Below are 14,683 nucleotides of genomic sequence, written 5' to 3' on the forward strand. Positions count from 1 at the left end.
GACCTCAGTGCCTTGATTCTCTCCCTATTGTTGTACTGTCATCCTGTTACTCAGCTGTTGAGTTTACCATTAAGAGTTCCCCACCTCATTAAAAGAATGTTGATGAATTTGAGGTGCCCTTTGATTTTTGATATCAGGTTATCTATTGAGGAAAGGTCAGAGATTTCTATTTCTACCCAACAATCACCAGCAGTTAATTCAACTTCCAGATGTGCTCTCTGGACTGGGCCAGCGTCTCTGTGGATGTGGACACATTCAAGGATTGAATCTTTCAATTTTCTGTGTATCAGGAGGGACAGTGAATCTGTCACCTGTGCTTAGACTCACCCAGACTTTCCTTTGAAGAGAAACACCAGTTTATAAAACTGGTAAGTCTACAGATACTTAATTATTGTGAGGTCCCATTTCTTCTTTCTTCTATCCTTTACACTGCACACTCCCCTTGAGAAGCTTTAAAGCATCAATGCATCCAGAAACATTATTGCTAGCTAAGTTTTGATTGACTAGTCAGAATCAGTTTTCAGTCATTCACTTGTTCAGCCTGGTTCCTAAACATTCCCTAGAACTTGGGCAGTGTGCTCGTTTTTGAACATGCAATGGTCCCTATTCTTCAGGAGAAAACAGTACCCCAGAAATCTCAGGTTGTCTTCAACAAACTTGAATGAGAACCATTGATCAATGGGAGTTGGTGAAAGAGAGGATCCGTGGTCCTGAACAAGTATGTATCTAGAGAGAAGCTACTGACAAACAAACAAACAAAAAGCTTTATTTGATCCAGAGAAGGGAACTGGGACCAGAGCTCAAGGGATATTTAAAGAAAAGTTCAAGAACTAACATTTAGGAGAATGTAAGTTGTAATAGCTATCCTGCAGTGTTCTTTCCTATTTAATCCTTACTACCTATGAGGCAGCTATTCATAGCCTCAGTGTGCCGATGAAGAAACTAAAGTCCATCTTCCAATTCACAGAGAAATAAATTGTCAAGAACTTGATTCAGTCTCATGTCTGTAGAGCCCATTCATTCTCTTTCCACCCTGCCATGACCTCTGGTTAGAACAACCTGTGTGTTGTCTTTGTTGCAGGAGGCTTAGTTGTTGGCCAAGAAGCTGATGCAAAAAATATATATATATATCTGAGGGTCCTTGTGTTCCAGCAAAGGAAGATGTTTAGGCACAGAGCAGAGAGGACAAAAAATGCACATAGAAAAAGTTATATTCAAAAGTCAAGAGTCTAAAATAGACCTCACATCCCAGAGATTTTTGTTAGAGCCAAGGGACTAAAGCAACCATGAGCTGTGGGGTCGGAGGTTGCCCCTCCAGAGTGCTGGAGGGAAAGTAGAGGGACTGAAAGATGGAGGAAGAGCTAATCGGAGAACACCCCAGAAGGATATAAATAGGTCTCTTCTCTAATCTCTAAAATTCAAGAACAAACATCCCCAAGAAAACCAAATGGGAGGCAATGGATGTGAGTATTGGTGAAACCTGGGCTCTCAGAATTCTCTCAAAAAGAAATAAAGAAATCTGGAATTCTTCCCAAAAGGAAAAGCCACTCTGGGGTCAGTGCCAGTTACCCTGAGGTCAACAATGAATAACCCCTTACAAACACCGTAATTAGGAGACATCACCAAGCCTGGCCTTCCCATCCTTCAGAGGCCTCTGGGTGCAATCTGCATAAGTTCCATCTTCAAACACCCCTTTATTTCTCTCTTACCTCATCCCAGTGCATCACTTTAATCCAGAGAATTGGACCATTACAGTCGTTTCCTTTGATTTGCTAAATAGGCTCTACCTTTTGGCCCTATCCCCTGGCAGGATTTGTCCCATTGACTGAAATTATGGTTCCTTCCATCTCAGGACACACGCCACTTGTTACTTTTTAGGCTTCACAGATGGAGTGTTGATGTCCTCACTGACACCCGTCTCTAAAGCCCTGGCTTGGGCTTGCCGTGGTCTGTTTTGCATAATGACACTGAAGCCACTTGTTGCTCTTAGAGAAGTGGGTTCTACTGATTTTTCTTTTGTCTCAAAGGAACTGGCAGTAAGTGGAAGGCATGAGGCAGGTGTTTGAGATGCTGTGCAGCTGGGGAGGAGCCTACCCTTGACATCCCAGGCTGCCTCCTTTCGCTCCCTGTAAAGAGTCCTCGGCCCCTGAGAACAACATATGAGCCAGGTTGCATGAAGGGAAGTCCTGGCGATGAAGCGTGAAGAGAGGGACAGTCCTGCGGCCCTCCTCATTCACAGGGGCCATCCCATCTCTCTTTGGGAGTGAAAGTTTTGGAGTTGCTTTCTGTCTTCAGGGGGAGGTGGAGCACTGGGTCCAGAACAGCATCATTCAAAGCCATGGCGTTGGGACCTACTGAGACAACTCTGTGTGAAAGAGAAAGCAATGACGTCAGAGCAGCCCAGGGGTTGGGATCTGGTCTGCAGCTACCTTATCTGTGGCCAGGGGGGAGATTCTGAGGGTGTCTAAGGAAGCCGCTGCTGTCCACAAGCGTGTGCCCTGTGTGTGTTGCACCAGGGAGAGGTTGGCAGACCCCAACAGGTGCTCCATCCTGGCCCAGCTGTCCCTTACACCCTCAGACACTCTGGGCAAGGGGGCTCCAGGACGGACACCCTCAGGGATCTTTGTGATCTCAGAAGTCCGCCTCGAGAGGCTTTGAAAAAGACTGAAAGCTGCCATTATCTTCTTCCTTAAGTGGGATTTTATGATATGATTACTTGGCAATCTTTAGTCTGATTTTAAGGGTCTTTATTAGCAGTAGTCTGCTTTATTCTTGTCCCAGGTCTCCAGGGCATCAGAGACTAGCTGACAAAAACAATTGTCTGCACTTCCTCTCTCCGTCATCCCCGGTAACAGGGTTCCTTTATCCACATTCTAGGGCAGCACATTTGCCCTTATTTATCTCCTACCCCGGCCCATTACGAAGCCCTTTAATGCAGCATAGTAGTGTGGTTAAGGCCAAGAACACTGGAGCCAGCCTGCCTGGGTTCGGATTCTGGTTCTACCATTTACTAGCTGTGAAAACTTGGCCTGGTGACTTGACCTCTCTGTGCTGTGGTTTCTACATACGTAAAACAGAGGCAGTAATAGCATCTAGCTCACAGACTTGTTTTAACTATTAAAGAATTTGATCTCTGTAAATCACTTAAAATAATGTCCAGCACATGGCAGAGTAAACACTAAATAAGTGTTAGCTGGTTTTTTTCAAGTGGCTTTTAATCATGGGTTTAGATGCTCACATCATTTAAAATTCAAAAATGCTTATTAAATTACCATTTCGTACCTATTTAAATGAGCAAAGATCAAAAAGGTTAATGTCACAATGTTGGCAAGGAATAGAAAAACAGGCATTGTCAAACACTGTGGGGGGGGCAGTAAATCATGCAGCCTCTTCAAGGCAGTTTAGCAATATCTATGCAAATTACAATTGCACACACTGTAACCCAATAATTCCACTTCCAGGAATTATCCCAGACGCACTTACATGGACACGTGTACAAGAATAACAAGAGTATTTATTGCAACATCTGGGGAATCATAGCAGACTAGAGAGAAATGAAACACCCACCAAAAGAAGCCTGGTTAAGTGAATTGTAGTACATGCATATAGTGAAAAGCTTGCAGCCATTGCAAATAATGAGGTAGATATGGATAGATATAGATATACTAACATAGAAATGATACCTATGATGTAAGTTTCAGTGAAGAAAAGACCAAATGCTCAACAGTATGCTACTTTTTATATTTACCCAAAGGGGGATATATGTGGGCTTACATTTATGGCAAGAATGAATCTCAGACCATAAAGTCAGGTGTGAAAGATATGTAACTTAACTTTCTTGTGCTTGAACTAAATTGTACTTTTAATCTTCAACCCACATGATGCCAAGTGGCAGAACCTTACCTCAGTCATCTTGAGGACCCCTTCCCAAGAGGTTGCCCAGAGTTTCAGGGGCCTTTTTTCCAGAATGTTGGGAGACAGGAGGTGGGCAGGGATCAGCCCTTGGCATTTTCCTCCAACCCCACTGTAACAGAGACCCACTTGGGTCCTCCTGCCCAGTTCTAGGCTATCAGAACACTCCGGTGTTGCGACGGCATTGGCATTCTCACCCACATGGCCCTTGAGCTCTCAGGGTTCCCTTTGCTCTATTCATGCTACTCTCTGATGCACAGAGAGCTTCAGTACTACCCAGGATTGTCTATGACATTTTCTCAGGCCCTTCTGTCTAGACTCCCCATGAACTATTTCTCCCATGGGGTCTTGGTGCCTCTCCAGGTTCTACCTGGGAAAGGGAGAACAGATGCCCTCTGGTCCTACATCTCCCAACCTATTACCCTCCTGCCCTTGACTCTATATCTCAGCCTGGGAGAAGGGGTAGAACAAGCAGGGGATCCACCGGCCTCTAAATTCTCTTCCCTTCTCCTCCTCTTCATTCCTCAATTCCAGATGCCTTCCTCTAACTAGAGGGTGGGACGTTTCCCCTTACTTGTCTCATCCAAGTCCGTTCTCTTGTCAACTCAGGGCTTGGACTCATGAGACTCAAAACCTCTTCCCTGCCTTCTGCTATGTCTTCCCTCTCTCAAATCACTGAGCGTTGCTTGGGCTACAGCTATTAGAAGGGTCCGGGGTACAAGGAAATATAGTGAGGATCGTCTGTTAGAACCTCAAAATATGCCCCCTCTCCTCTGTATACATATGGAAACTAATTTGTGGAGGAGGACTATTTGCATGGTGTAGGCTTCACTTCTGTTTCAAGTTTTCACAAGATGTATGTTCTATGTGTATAATTTTTGTAAGCAAGTTTTTTTTTTTTTTAAGAAGCCTTTCTACAAACAAAGAAATGCTTGGTATTTTGTGAGAGTTTGGACACCCTTGGGCTCCATTTTCCCTTTCAGGAATCTATGACTTTTGTGCTGAACTGGTGGGGTTCAGGTGTTGTTCTGCCCCAGTGTTCAGAAGCCCCTTTGCCCTCCACAGCCTCATCTTTGAGTGATTATTGTGGCTGATGAGGTCCCTGGGACATTGGACTAGGAGCCATCTCCTCCATCCTCTGCCCCCAAGGGCTTGTGGGTTTCCCCTTAATGTTAGGAGTCCATTCCTCTGAGCTTCTCAGGGGACCATATCCTGTGGATGTGAAGCTAACAAATCTCTCACTGACCTGGCTGGAGATGGTTCTGGAGCAAAGGTATGTTTAATAGAAAGGAGAAAAATGCAATTGTAGAAACTTGTAGAGTGGAAGATTTAGGAAGTTGGGAAAATATGAAATTCTGAATAACTCATTGTCAAACTATTTATTTGGTCCACGTCACAGTTTTTATGCAATATAAATAGGTAAATATTGGGGTACCTAGGTGGCTCAGTCAGTTGAGTGTCCAACTCTTGATTTCAGCTCAGGTCATGATCTCGGAGTTGTGAGATCGAGCCCTGCGTCAGGCTCTGTACTCTGCATGGAATCTGCTTGTCTCTCTCTCTCTCTTCCTCTCCCTTTGCCCCCTCCCCCTGCTCACTCTCTCTCTCTCAAATAAATACAAAATAAACCTTTAAAAAAATAAGGAAATATTGACAATTCTGCATTATTTTTCACATTGAGAATCTATTATTAAATACCTAATTCTGAAACATTCTGAAGGTCAAGTGTATCTCTGGGGATTCATGTTTCTCAACTGAAAAGTTGTCTTTAAGTGGAAGCTTCCTCCAGCTTCTCAGGGCATATACAGTCAGTTCCTGTTCTCCACTCACACTGAATCCTCAGTTTACCTTGAACATAGCCCTCTTCATAGTGTGCTCTGTTGCCAGATTATGTGGAAGACCCTTAGAAGCACGGGTTTTGCCTTATTATTTTTGTCTTGTTCATCTCTGTAATTCCCAACACAGCATCTGACTCACAGGAAATGCCCAATCAATGAAAACATGAAAGAAAGAACTAAATGAACTCAACTATAGAGCCAGTCATACTCAGTTTATCCTCCACAGTGCCTGGTGCATGGTGATGCTCAACAAGTATGTGTTGAATGAATGAATGAATGAATGAATGAATATAGTATGAACCAAACAGTAGCTTCTTGCCCCAATGACAGAAAATCCTTGACTTCTTTTTTTTTTTTTTAAGATTTTTATTTATTTATTTGACAGAGAGAGAGAGACAGTGAGAGAGGGAACACAAGCAAGGGGAGTGTGAGAGGGAGAAGCAGCCTTCCTGCGGAGCGAGGAGCCTGATGCGGGGCTCGATCCCAGGACCCTGGGATCATGACCTGAGCCGAAGGCAGACGCTTAACGACTGAGCCATCCAGGTGCCCCGAAAATCCTTGACTTCTAAACCCTGTCATCCTAAATCAAATCAAAATCAGGATAATTTATTTTCATCTAGGAACATATTTCTATGAAAAGTCCTACAGAACACTCAAAAGTAAATCACACTGAATCATGTGTTTAGCCCATGTCCTTTTAGGAAAAGACAGAATTATTTAAAGATGGAATCAATCACTTTGATTGTACTGGGAATAGTCCTTCTCTGCTAATGATGTATTCCCTCCTCAAAAGTCATCCTTTATCCCTTCTCAGATACTGATTTGACCCATGAAATGTTCAACACAGACAAGGCATTTAGGAGGAATTAGACAGCAGTGAGCTGGGGGCAGACTAGCTCATTCAGGAACTAACAATACACTGTCTTGTAAGGTTTGTACTAAATAAATCAAACAAATTACACAATTTCAGTGACCCTTTCCAAATTATGTCAGTGACCATGAGTATGAAAAATGGGGATATCCAAGGCTCACATGCAGGTTCTCCCTTATTGTTTTTTTGATTCAGTGTAATATTAGTTTCAGATGTATAATACAGTGATTCAACAATTCTATATATTGAGTAATGTATAGAATGCTCATCATGATAAGTGCACTCTTAATCCCCTCTATTTCACCCATCTCCCCACTTATATCCCCTCTGGCAACCACTGGTTTATTCTCTGTATTTAAGGGTCTGGTTTTTTTGTTTGTCCTTTTTTTTTTTCTTTGTTCATTTGTTTTGCTTCTTAACATCCACATATGAGTGAAATCATATCGTATTTGTCTTTCTCTGACCGACTTATTTCACTTAGCATTATACCCTCTAGGTCCATCCATGTTGTTGAAAATGGCAAGATTTCATTCTTTTTTACATCTGCCTTTAGAGATGAGTCTTAAATGAACCATGAGAGACTATGGACTCTAAAAAACAAACTGAGGGTTCTAGAGGGGAGGGGGGGTGGGAGGATGGGTTAGCTTGGTGATGGGTATTAAAGAGGGCACGTTCTGCATGGAGCACTGGGTATTATATGCAAACAATGAATCATGGAACACTACTACATCAAAAACTAATGATGTAATGTATGGTGATTAACATAACATAATAAAAAAAAAGAAAAAGAAAATATGTAGAGATGAGTCTTAAGAAGAAGTCCCTGTGGCCAATGTCAAAGAGGTTACTGCCTATGTTCTCTTCTAGGATTTTGATGGATTCCTGTCTCATATTGAGGTCTTTCATCCATTTTGAGTTTATCTTTGTGTACGATGTAAGAGAATGGTCCAGTTTCATTCTTCTGCATGTGGCTGTCCAATTTTCTCAGCACCATTTATTGAAGAGACTGTCTTTTTTCCACTGCATGTTTTTTCCTGCTTTGTCGAAGATTATTTGACCATAGAGTTGAGGGTCCGTATCTGGGCTCTCTATTCTGTTCCATTGGTCTATATATCTGTTTTTGTGCCAGTACCATGCTGTCTTGGTGATCAGTGCTTTGTAATATAGCTTGAAGTCAGGCATTGTGATGCCCCCAGCTTTGGTTTTCTTTTTCAACATTCCTCTGGTGATTCGGAGTCTTTTCTGGTTCCATACAAATTTTAGGATTGTTTGTTCCAGCTCTGTGAAAACTGTCAATCGTGTTTTGATAAGGATTGCATTGAAAGTGTAGATTGCTCTGGGCAGCATAGACGTTTTAACAATGTTTGTTCTTCCAATACATGAGCATGGAACGTTTTCCCATCTTTTTGTGTCTTCCTCAATTTCTTTCATAAGTGTCTCTCTTTAAAAGGCAGCTCAATCACTCAAAGGAACAGAGGATAAACACATTAAGTGATACAATGAGAGTTGCTTTGCAGCCTGTGCAATTTAGGTCTGAGTCCTAGCTCAGCCACTTGCCAAATCACATCTATAGTCAAGCTATTTAACCTCTGTGAGCTTCGCTGCTTCATATTTTAAAAGCAGTTATAACATCTGCCCTATAAGAATGCTGGAGAGTGGCATTCTGTTCTTGGGAAGAAGAGACAGCATTTAACATCAGGCAGGAGGAAGCCACCACTATATAAAACTCCATTTTAAAACTGTGCAGTTATATTCAAATGTTTAACCATCAAAGGGGGAGAGAGCAAAGCAGGCTCTGTGCAATGTAGATGTTGCTCTTCACAGGAAGGAAAGAAATGCATCAGCCACAGAGTCAGGGGACTGAAGCTGGCCAGAAGCAAGAGACTGGGTCTTTTCCAAAAGGCAGTGATCCAAAGGTGGGCACCAACACAGCAGGTCCCATCTCCTTCATTTCACTTCTCAGAAAAAGCCAAAGTTGCACAGGAAGCTCTCCAGCTCGTATCATTGGGGAAAAAAAAACAACCAGTTTCTGGAAAAACTCCTGTTCCTGCCCCCAACACAGGCCAGTCAATCCACATCAGACAAAAGGGTGACCTGATATCATGAGAAGTTCTTCCTAAAGGCCACCCCTCACCACCAGGACACACTCAGGATTGGAAGCTAGAGCCCTAAACAGGCAGTTTGTCCCCATGGCTGCCTTGAACCATCCCAGTCTTTACCCTGACGTGGGTGGTTAAAGCAACTTCATTTCTCCCTGTTGCTTTTTCTTCTATGATGACACAAGACCTGAGAAACAGGGAAGATAATAGGAGCTATTTTTTTTTTTCAATCAGCTGTTAACCACATTTAGAAGTCAGGACTGCAAACGGTAATAATCTGTATTCCCCCAAAACAAAGCCTCCAAAATGGAGATCTACAAGAATCACAGTGGCCTTTAGAATTAAGGAATGCCTCTAGGGACTAGAGTGTATTCTCCCATCACTTCAACACTGGGATCCAAAAGAAGAAAAAGGAAATTAGGCCCCCTCTCCTTGGATGGATTCAATATAAGGGAGTTGCTAGGAAGGCTCTGCCACTTGGAGCAAAGTTTTCTCATTCTTTGAACTAATGCAAATACTCAAATAAAATGTGCTCTGGAAAGCAAGTTATTAAGTGCACCATTTCGTTTCTGATTGTATTTAGCTGCTAGAGGAAATTAATTTTAGCTGCCCAGAGAAAAAAGCCTGAGGCCATGGGTGAACTCTGAGCAGTATGGCTCAGCACCCAGACTCCTAATTATATGACATTGGCTCTGGATGAGGTTAATATGGTGCTTTCTCCTTTTCAGACTTTTAAAATTTCTTTCATCTCACCCATAGAATCCATGACAGATCTAGGATGTAAGTAGGAAAGATGACATAACCCTCATTTTCCAGCAGGGAAAAACACGGAGTTAAGTGATGATTCTCAAGCCCCATAACAAGTCAGAGATAAAGTCAGGAAGACACATTCATTCTTTCAACAGATGTTTATTAAGCATCTACTCTTTACCAAGCAGTGAGCTAGGCTCTGGGGAAGCAGCAGTGGACAAATGCTAATCTCCAGGAAGCATTTTAATGACAAAAAACAATGGAAAAGCAGGCAATTTTAGCTGTTGCGAGCTACCATGGTGACAGTAAGCAAGACAGAGAGTGACAAGGCTGTGATCATTGTGGACCGATGGCCAAGCAGGCGCTCTCAAGGGGAGTGACATTTCTGCTGAGGCCTGAATAACGAGAAAGAAGGGGAAAGCATTCCAGGGAGGAGGAAGAACAGGGAGGTGAGGAAGGGAGAGGGTCGGATGACATGAGGTGGGAACAAGAATAAAAATTTTGAAACTATTGTAATGCTATATTTTCCATTACTCTACATCATCATGCCCAGCAGTGTGACCTATTGAGTCAATAGGTTTTAACATATCAGAAGAAAGTAGTAGAAAAAATAGTCATTGTTCAAATTTTACTGTAAAATTTGATGAAGAGAGAGTTATATCCAGACAATAGTTAGGAGAGTCAAGATTTCTAGAGAAGAGAGATTTTTTTAATCTGAAATTTCCCTTTAAATAGCAAAGGCAAGCCTGGTCCTTTGTCAAAGATAGGACTTTGAGTGGAGAGGCTCAGATCTGACACAAGGGAAGTTCCCACCTTACCCTAGAGAGGAAATGGAGCCACTTCCAAGGCAGGGAGGCAGGAGGACAGGAGAAAGGAAGTAGAAGAGGAAGTGGTCAGATACATAGTATCTAGTTCCATTGCCCCCTCACTGGAATCATTACCCAAGGCTGCAGATGTTAGACAGAATCAGTAGATTGGGGGGGAATCCCAAACAGTGAAGTTTGTTCATCACTTTCCTGGTCACAAACTGGAAATTTTTCAAACTAAAATTGGTGTTTGAAATGAAATCCTTGCCTCCAAGATAGTTCCTGATCTTATGCCTGAGTCTCTCCAATGTAGATGTTCCCAAGCCACCACTGGTGGCTGGGATCCAGCCACTGAGGTCACGGAACTAATCTGGGAAAATCCAGAGCTGAGAAGGAAGGCTCTCAACCAAGATTCTACTTCTCCTGTGGCCTTTGGAAAGGCCTCTGCATACAGAAAGTCAACAATAGTTAGAAACCATAGCGCCTGGATGTATAATAAACATTTCTCCTTGGGCATCCCCTCACTTTAACTGCACCTACTGGTGCATGGGCATTCAGAACCGGCTCCCAGTGCTGGCTCCACAGGCTGGCCCAGGCACACAAGTGGTGCACGGTGTGCAGCTTGGACGAGGTGCAGAGGCAGAAGTCACACAGGAGGCAGAGGTGGAGCACGGATTGCAGGGGAGTCTGTGGAGAGATAGAAAGGCGAACAAAGTTAGGGATGGGAAATGAGTGATAGGTGATGGAGAATGAAGAAGGAGTCTCCGCTCCAAAACTACAGAAAGGGACCCAACAGAAGCCTTGGCCATTGACCCCTACTGTGCACCCCTAAAACTAGACTGAATGATCTTAAAATGCCTTCCAAAATGAGGTTTTCTATATGAGAATCAGGTTCTATCCTATAGGATAGAAAATACAAAGAAGGATTGACAAGGGAGCAAAAGCAAGTCCAACAAACCTGCTGGGGTCTATACTCAAATCTCCTGCTCAAGGAGCAGCCCCATGTCTACTCTCCCCAGTCAGTGGCTACACCAAGCAGCCCCACTGGAGACCTAGCACTGGATCCAAATGGACAGTCACTCTCTTCACATTCTGTCAACAGTGCACAGTGTGAGCAGAGGACACGGCAATGAGTCACTCAGCAGAAGCATAGACCGCCTTCTTCTTTGTAGACAGCACTGTTTTGATTTTTTGTTGGTTTGTTTGTTTTAAGATTTTATTTATTTATTTGACAGAGAGAGACACAGAGAGAGAGGGAACACAAGCAGGGGGAGAGGGAGAGGGAGAAGCAGACTTCCCGCTGAGCAGGGAGCCCGATGCGGGGCTCGATCCCAGGACCCTGGGATCATGACCTGAGCCGAAGGCAGACGTTTAACAACTGAGCCACCCAGGCACCCCTTGTAGACAGCACTATTGTTACCCTGAGAATCTCATGAGAATTGAGCAAATGATCTGTCCAAGTGCCTAGATCACACATACTTGCAATCCTCGCTCTCTAGAAGTTTCCGGTATGTGGCAATCTCACACTCCAGCCGGGCCCTGACGTCCAGCAGCACCTGGTACTCCTGGTTCTGCCGCTCCAGGTCAGCCCGGATCTCGGACAGCTGCTCCTCCACGTTGCTGATCAGGACCTGCATCTGGGCCAGCTCAGTGCCGAAGCGGGCATCAGCTTCACACAGGGAGTTCTGCAGACAGTCTTTCTGTAATGGGAAATAATGGGGTAAGAGACCCAGGTGTCCCAAAATTCAGCAGTGAAAATCATGGCCAATCTCACCATGGGGCACATTCCAAGAGGTCACAGGACATTCCCAGAACTCTAGAGGAATCACTGCCAATATCATCATGACTTTTCACACACACACAAAAATCTAACTTGAGGAACAGTGTCCTGTTCATCCCTCGATTCCCAGTACCTGGCAAAGTAGACACCCAGTGAAATCTTGTGGAATGAATGTGTGCCTGAACCCCCACACGTTATCCTAAAGGAAGGGAGTTGACTTGTAAAAGGAGCCATTTTTCAGGATCAAACTAACCTTGACAGCAAGGCACCCCCCCCCAAGGAGGGAGGGACCCAGACCCTGAGTTCTGACTGTCAGTGGAACTGATGAGTGGGACTTCTGAGAGATGCTGCTAGCAGGCCACGGCCTGTGGCACCAGCAGCATGGTGAGGGTGGAGGACCGTACCAGGCTGTGCTGGGCCCGAAGCTCCACCTCCAGGGCGTTCACCGTGCGTCTCAGCTCCAGGATCTCCGACTGGCAGCACCGCAGCTCCTCGGAGCAGGACATGTCCTGCTTGCTGATGCATTCAGACTGAAGCACAAGGGCACGGAGACATGATCAGCAACCTGCCCAGGTGGAAGCCAGGGGCCCTCCCTGCTCCGAGGCAGCACCCTCACCTGATCTTGGAACCACTCTTCCAGATCATTGTGGTTGGTCTGCACCATGGCTTCATAGTGGCACCTCATCTCCTGCAGCACCCTGCTCATGTCCACGGTGGGCTCAACATCCAGCTTAATCTGGAGCTTGTCCCCCAGCTGGCTCCTCAGAATGCTCACTTCCTGCAGGAACAGAAGGACCCACAGCCTGAGTGAGGAAAGGGGTTTTGACAGAGCAGATGGCACCTGAACCCCTCCCCAGACAAACAGCATGAAGGGAGACCCCACTGGTGCACTGATGTAAAAGGTCTTGCCCACGGTCCACTGGGAAGAGCCCACTTGGACACCTTCCTCAATTGACAAGGCAAAACTTTACAGACAAGAAACTCCCCCTCTGCCACCTCCCACACAGTCAGCCTGACTCCAAGACCCAGATCAACCCTTCATCCCGATGCCAACTGAGCCCAGGTTCTAATCCTAGAGCCACAAGGTGAGCAGTGCTCCCTTTTCTGCCCAGTGCCCTCCCCCAAGGGTCTGCAGCCCCAGGCCCACACCTGTTCGTGGTTGCTCTTCAGGCAGAGCAGCTCCTCCTTCAGGGACTCCTGCTGGGCCTCCAGGTCAGCCTTGGCCAGGCTCAGGTCATCCAGGAGCTTGTGCATCCCACACATGTCCGCCTCCACCGTTTGGCGCAGGGAGAGCTCACTCTCGTGCCTTTCAGCACAGGAAATGCAAGGTCAGCAGGATGATAAGGATATCCCCTCTCAGCTGCCCCTGGTTCCCACCAACTTGGATCCTCATTTCCTCAATTAATCAACTTTCACTCTGATGGATCCTGTGAGATCCAACATGAGCTACAGAGCCCATGGTCAGGTCAAGTATCATTATGCCCACTGGATGGGACGAAATGGGAAACTGAGGCTCAGAAAGAATAAATGGATTATCCAGGATTGTATACCTTGGTCAAGAGTAAATACATGGATTCAACCTAAGTGTTCAAACTTCAATGCAGTGTTCATTCTGCTATAAAAGATCATTTAGCCAGAAAAAATAATGACTCAAAAGTAAGTCTTCTGGACCGACAGTTTTCTAGTTTACCCCATGGATTAACTATTTCACATGATTTTTATGCCTTTCTCATTTATTCAGTTGCAACTCTTGATACCAAGGAGCTACAGTGACAATTCTTCCCACTGATAAATTTTGCCAAGAGTCAGTGCGTCTGTCAACAACCAATGCACTGAAAGTTTATTCTTGCAATGACTTGATTTTGTTTCTGGCTATAACACAAAGCTCTCTTATCTTCCAGATGTGGGGAGAAAATGACAAGAGACCTGACCAATCTAGATGATTCTTCCTCTTTTTGTTTCAATGCTTATGTTCTCTTTCTCCTCTATAAGGACCACTTCTAGTAATAGGTTAAGTTATGGTTTGGAAAAGAAGAAAGTGAACACTTATGTATTGATCCATTCATGCTTCTAGTCAGCAACTATTTTCAAACCCCTAGTCCTACTTACTTGATTCTAAAGTCATCAGCAGCCAGCTTGGCGTTGTCAACTTGGATAATCAGCCTGGTATTCTCAGCCTTGTTGCACAGGATCTGAGGAAAAGCAGGAAGACAGTTCACACACAAAACATCATACTCTGGGATCCAGCTCTACAGGTAGCATCTACACTCATACTCAAGAGAATCCAAGAACCAAAAGCTCCTTGAACCTGCAGGAGCTTTTAACCTGCCATGCCCTTCCACCTTCCTCAGACCCAGCACACCCCGGGCTACTCCAAACCACACCTTCTGCTGGAGCTCCTCAATAGTCTGGAAGTAGGACTGGTAGTCTGGGCACATGGTGGACTCATGGCATTTGCTCGACTCTTGGATCCTGGTCTCTAGCTCCGCCTTCTCCTTCTCCAGTTGGCGCACCTTCTCCAGGTAGTTGGCCAGGCGATCGTTCAGGAACTGCATGGTCACCTTCTCGTGGCCATTCGGGGCGCCTTCCCCATAGTTCTCACAGACTCCAATGTTGCCGGGAATGTTGCA

General features: G+C 44.8%; 1 protein-coding gene across 1 annotated transcript in view; it reads right to left on the reverse strand.

The window, feature by feature from the left end:
• Window positions 1-10,827: 10,827 nt before the first annotated feature.
• LOC118025152 (keratin, type I cuticular Ha8-like) overlaps window positions 10,828-14,683 on the reverse strand; it is a 4,159-nt gene continuing 303 nt past the window's right edge. Inside the window, exons 1-7 of the mRNA XM_035027477.1 lie at window positions 14,438-14,683; window positions 14,163-14,245; window positions 13,203-13,359; window positions 12,670-12,831; window positions 12,458-12,583; window positions 11,753-11,973; window positions 10,828-10,960 (exon numbers count right to left, since the gene is read on the reverse strand). The exon at window positions 14,438-14,683 is cut by the window's right edge and continues 303 nt beyond it. Of these exons, the coding sequence (XP_034883368.1) occupies window positions 10,828-10,960; window positions 11,753-11,973; window positions 12,458-12,583; window positions 12,670-12,831; window positions 13,203-13,359; window positions 14,163-14,245; window positions 14,438-14,683 (1,128 nt within the window). The remainder of the gene's footprint in view (window positions 10,961-11,752; window positions 11,974-12,457; window positions 12,584-12,669; window positions 12,832-13,202; window positions 13,360-14,162; window positions 14,246-14,437) is intronic.

Source organism: Mirounga leonina, unplaced genomic scaffold (genome assembly GCF_011800145.1).
Source record: "Mirounga leonina isolate KUSES-001 unplaced genomic scaffold, KU_Mleo_1.0 Mir_200, whole genome shotgun sequence".
NCBI lineage: Eukaryota > Metazoa > Chordata > Mammalia > Carnivora > Phocidae > Mirounga > Mirounga leonina.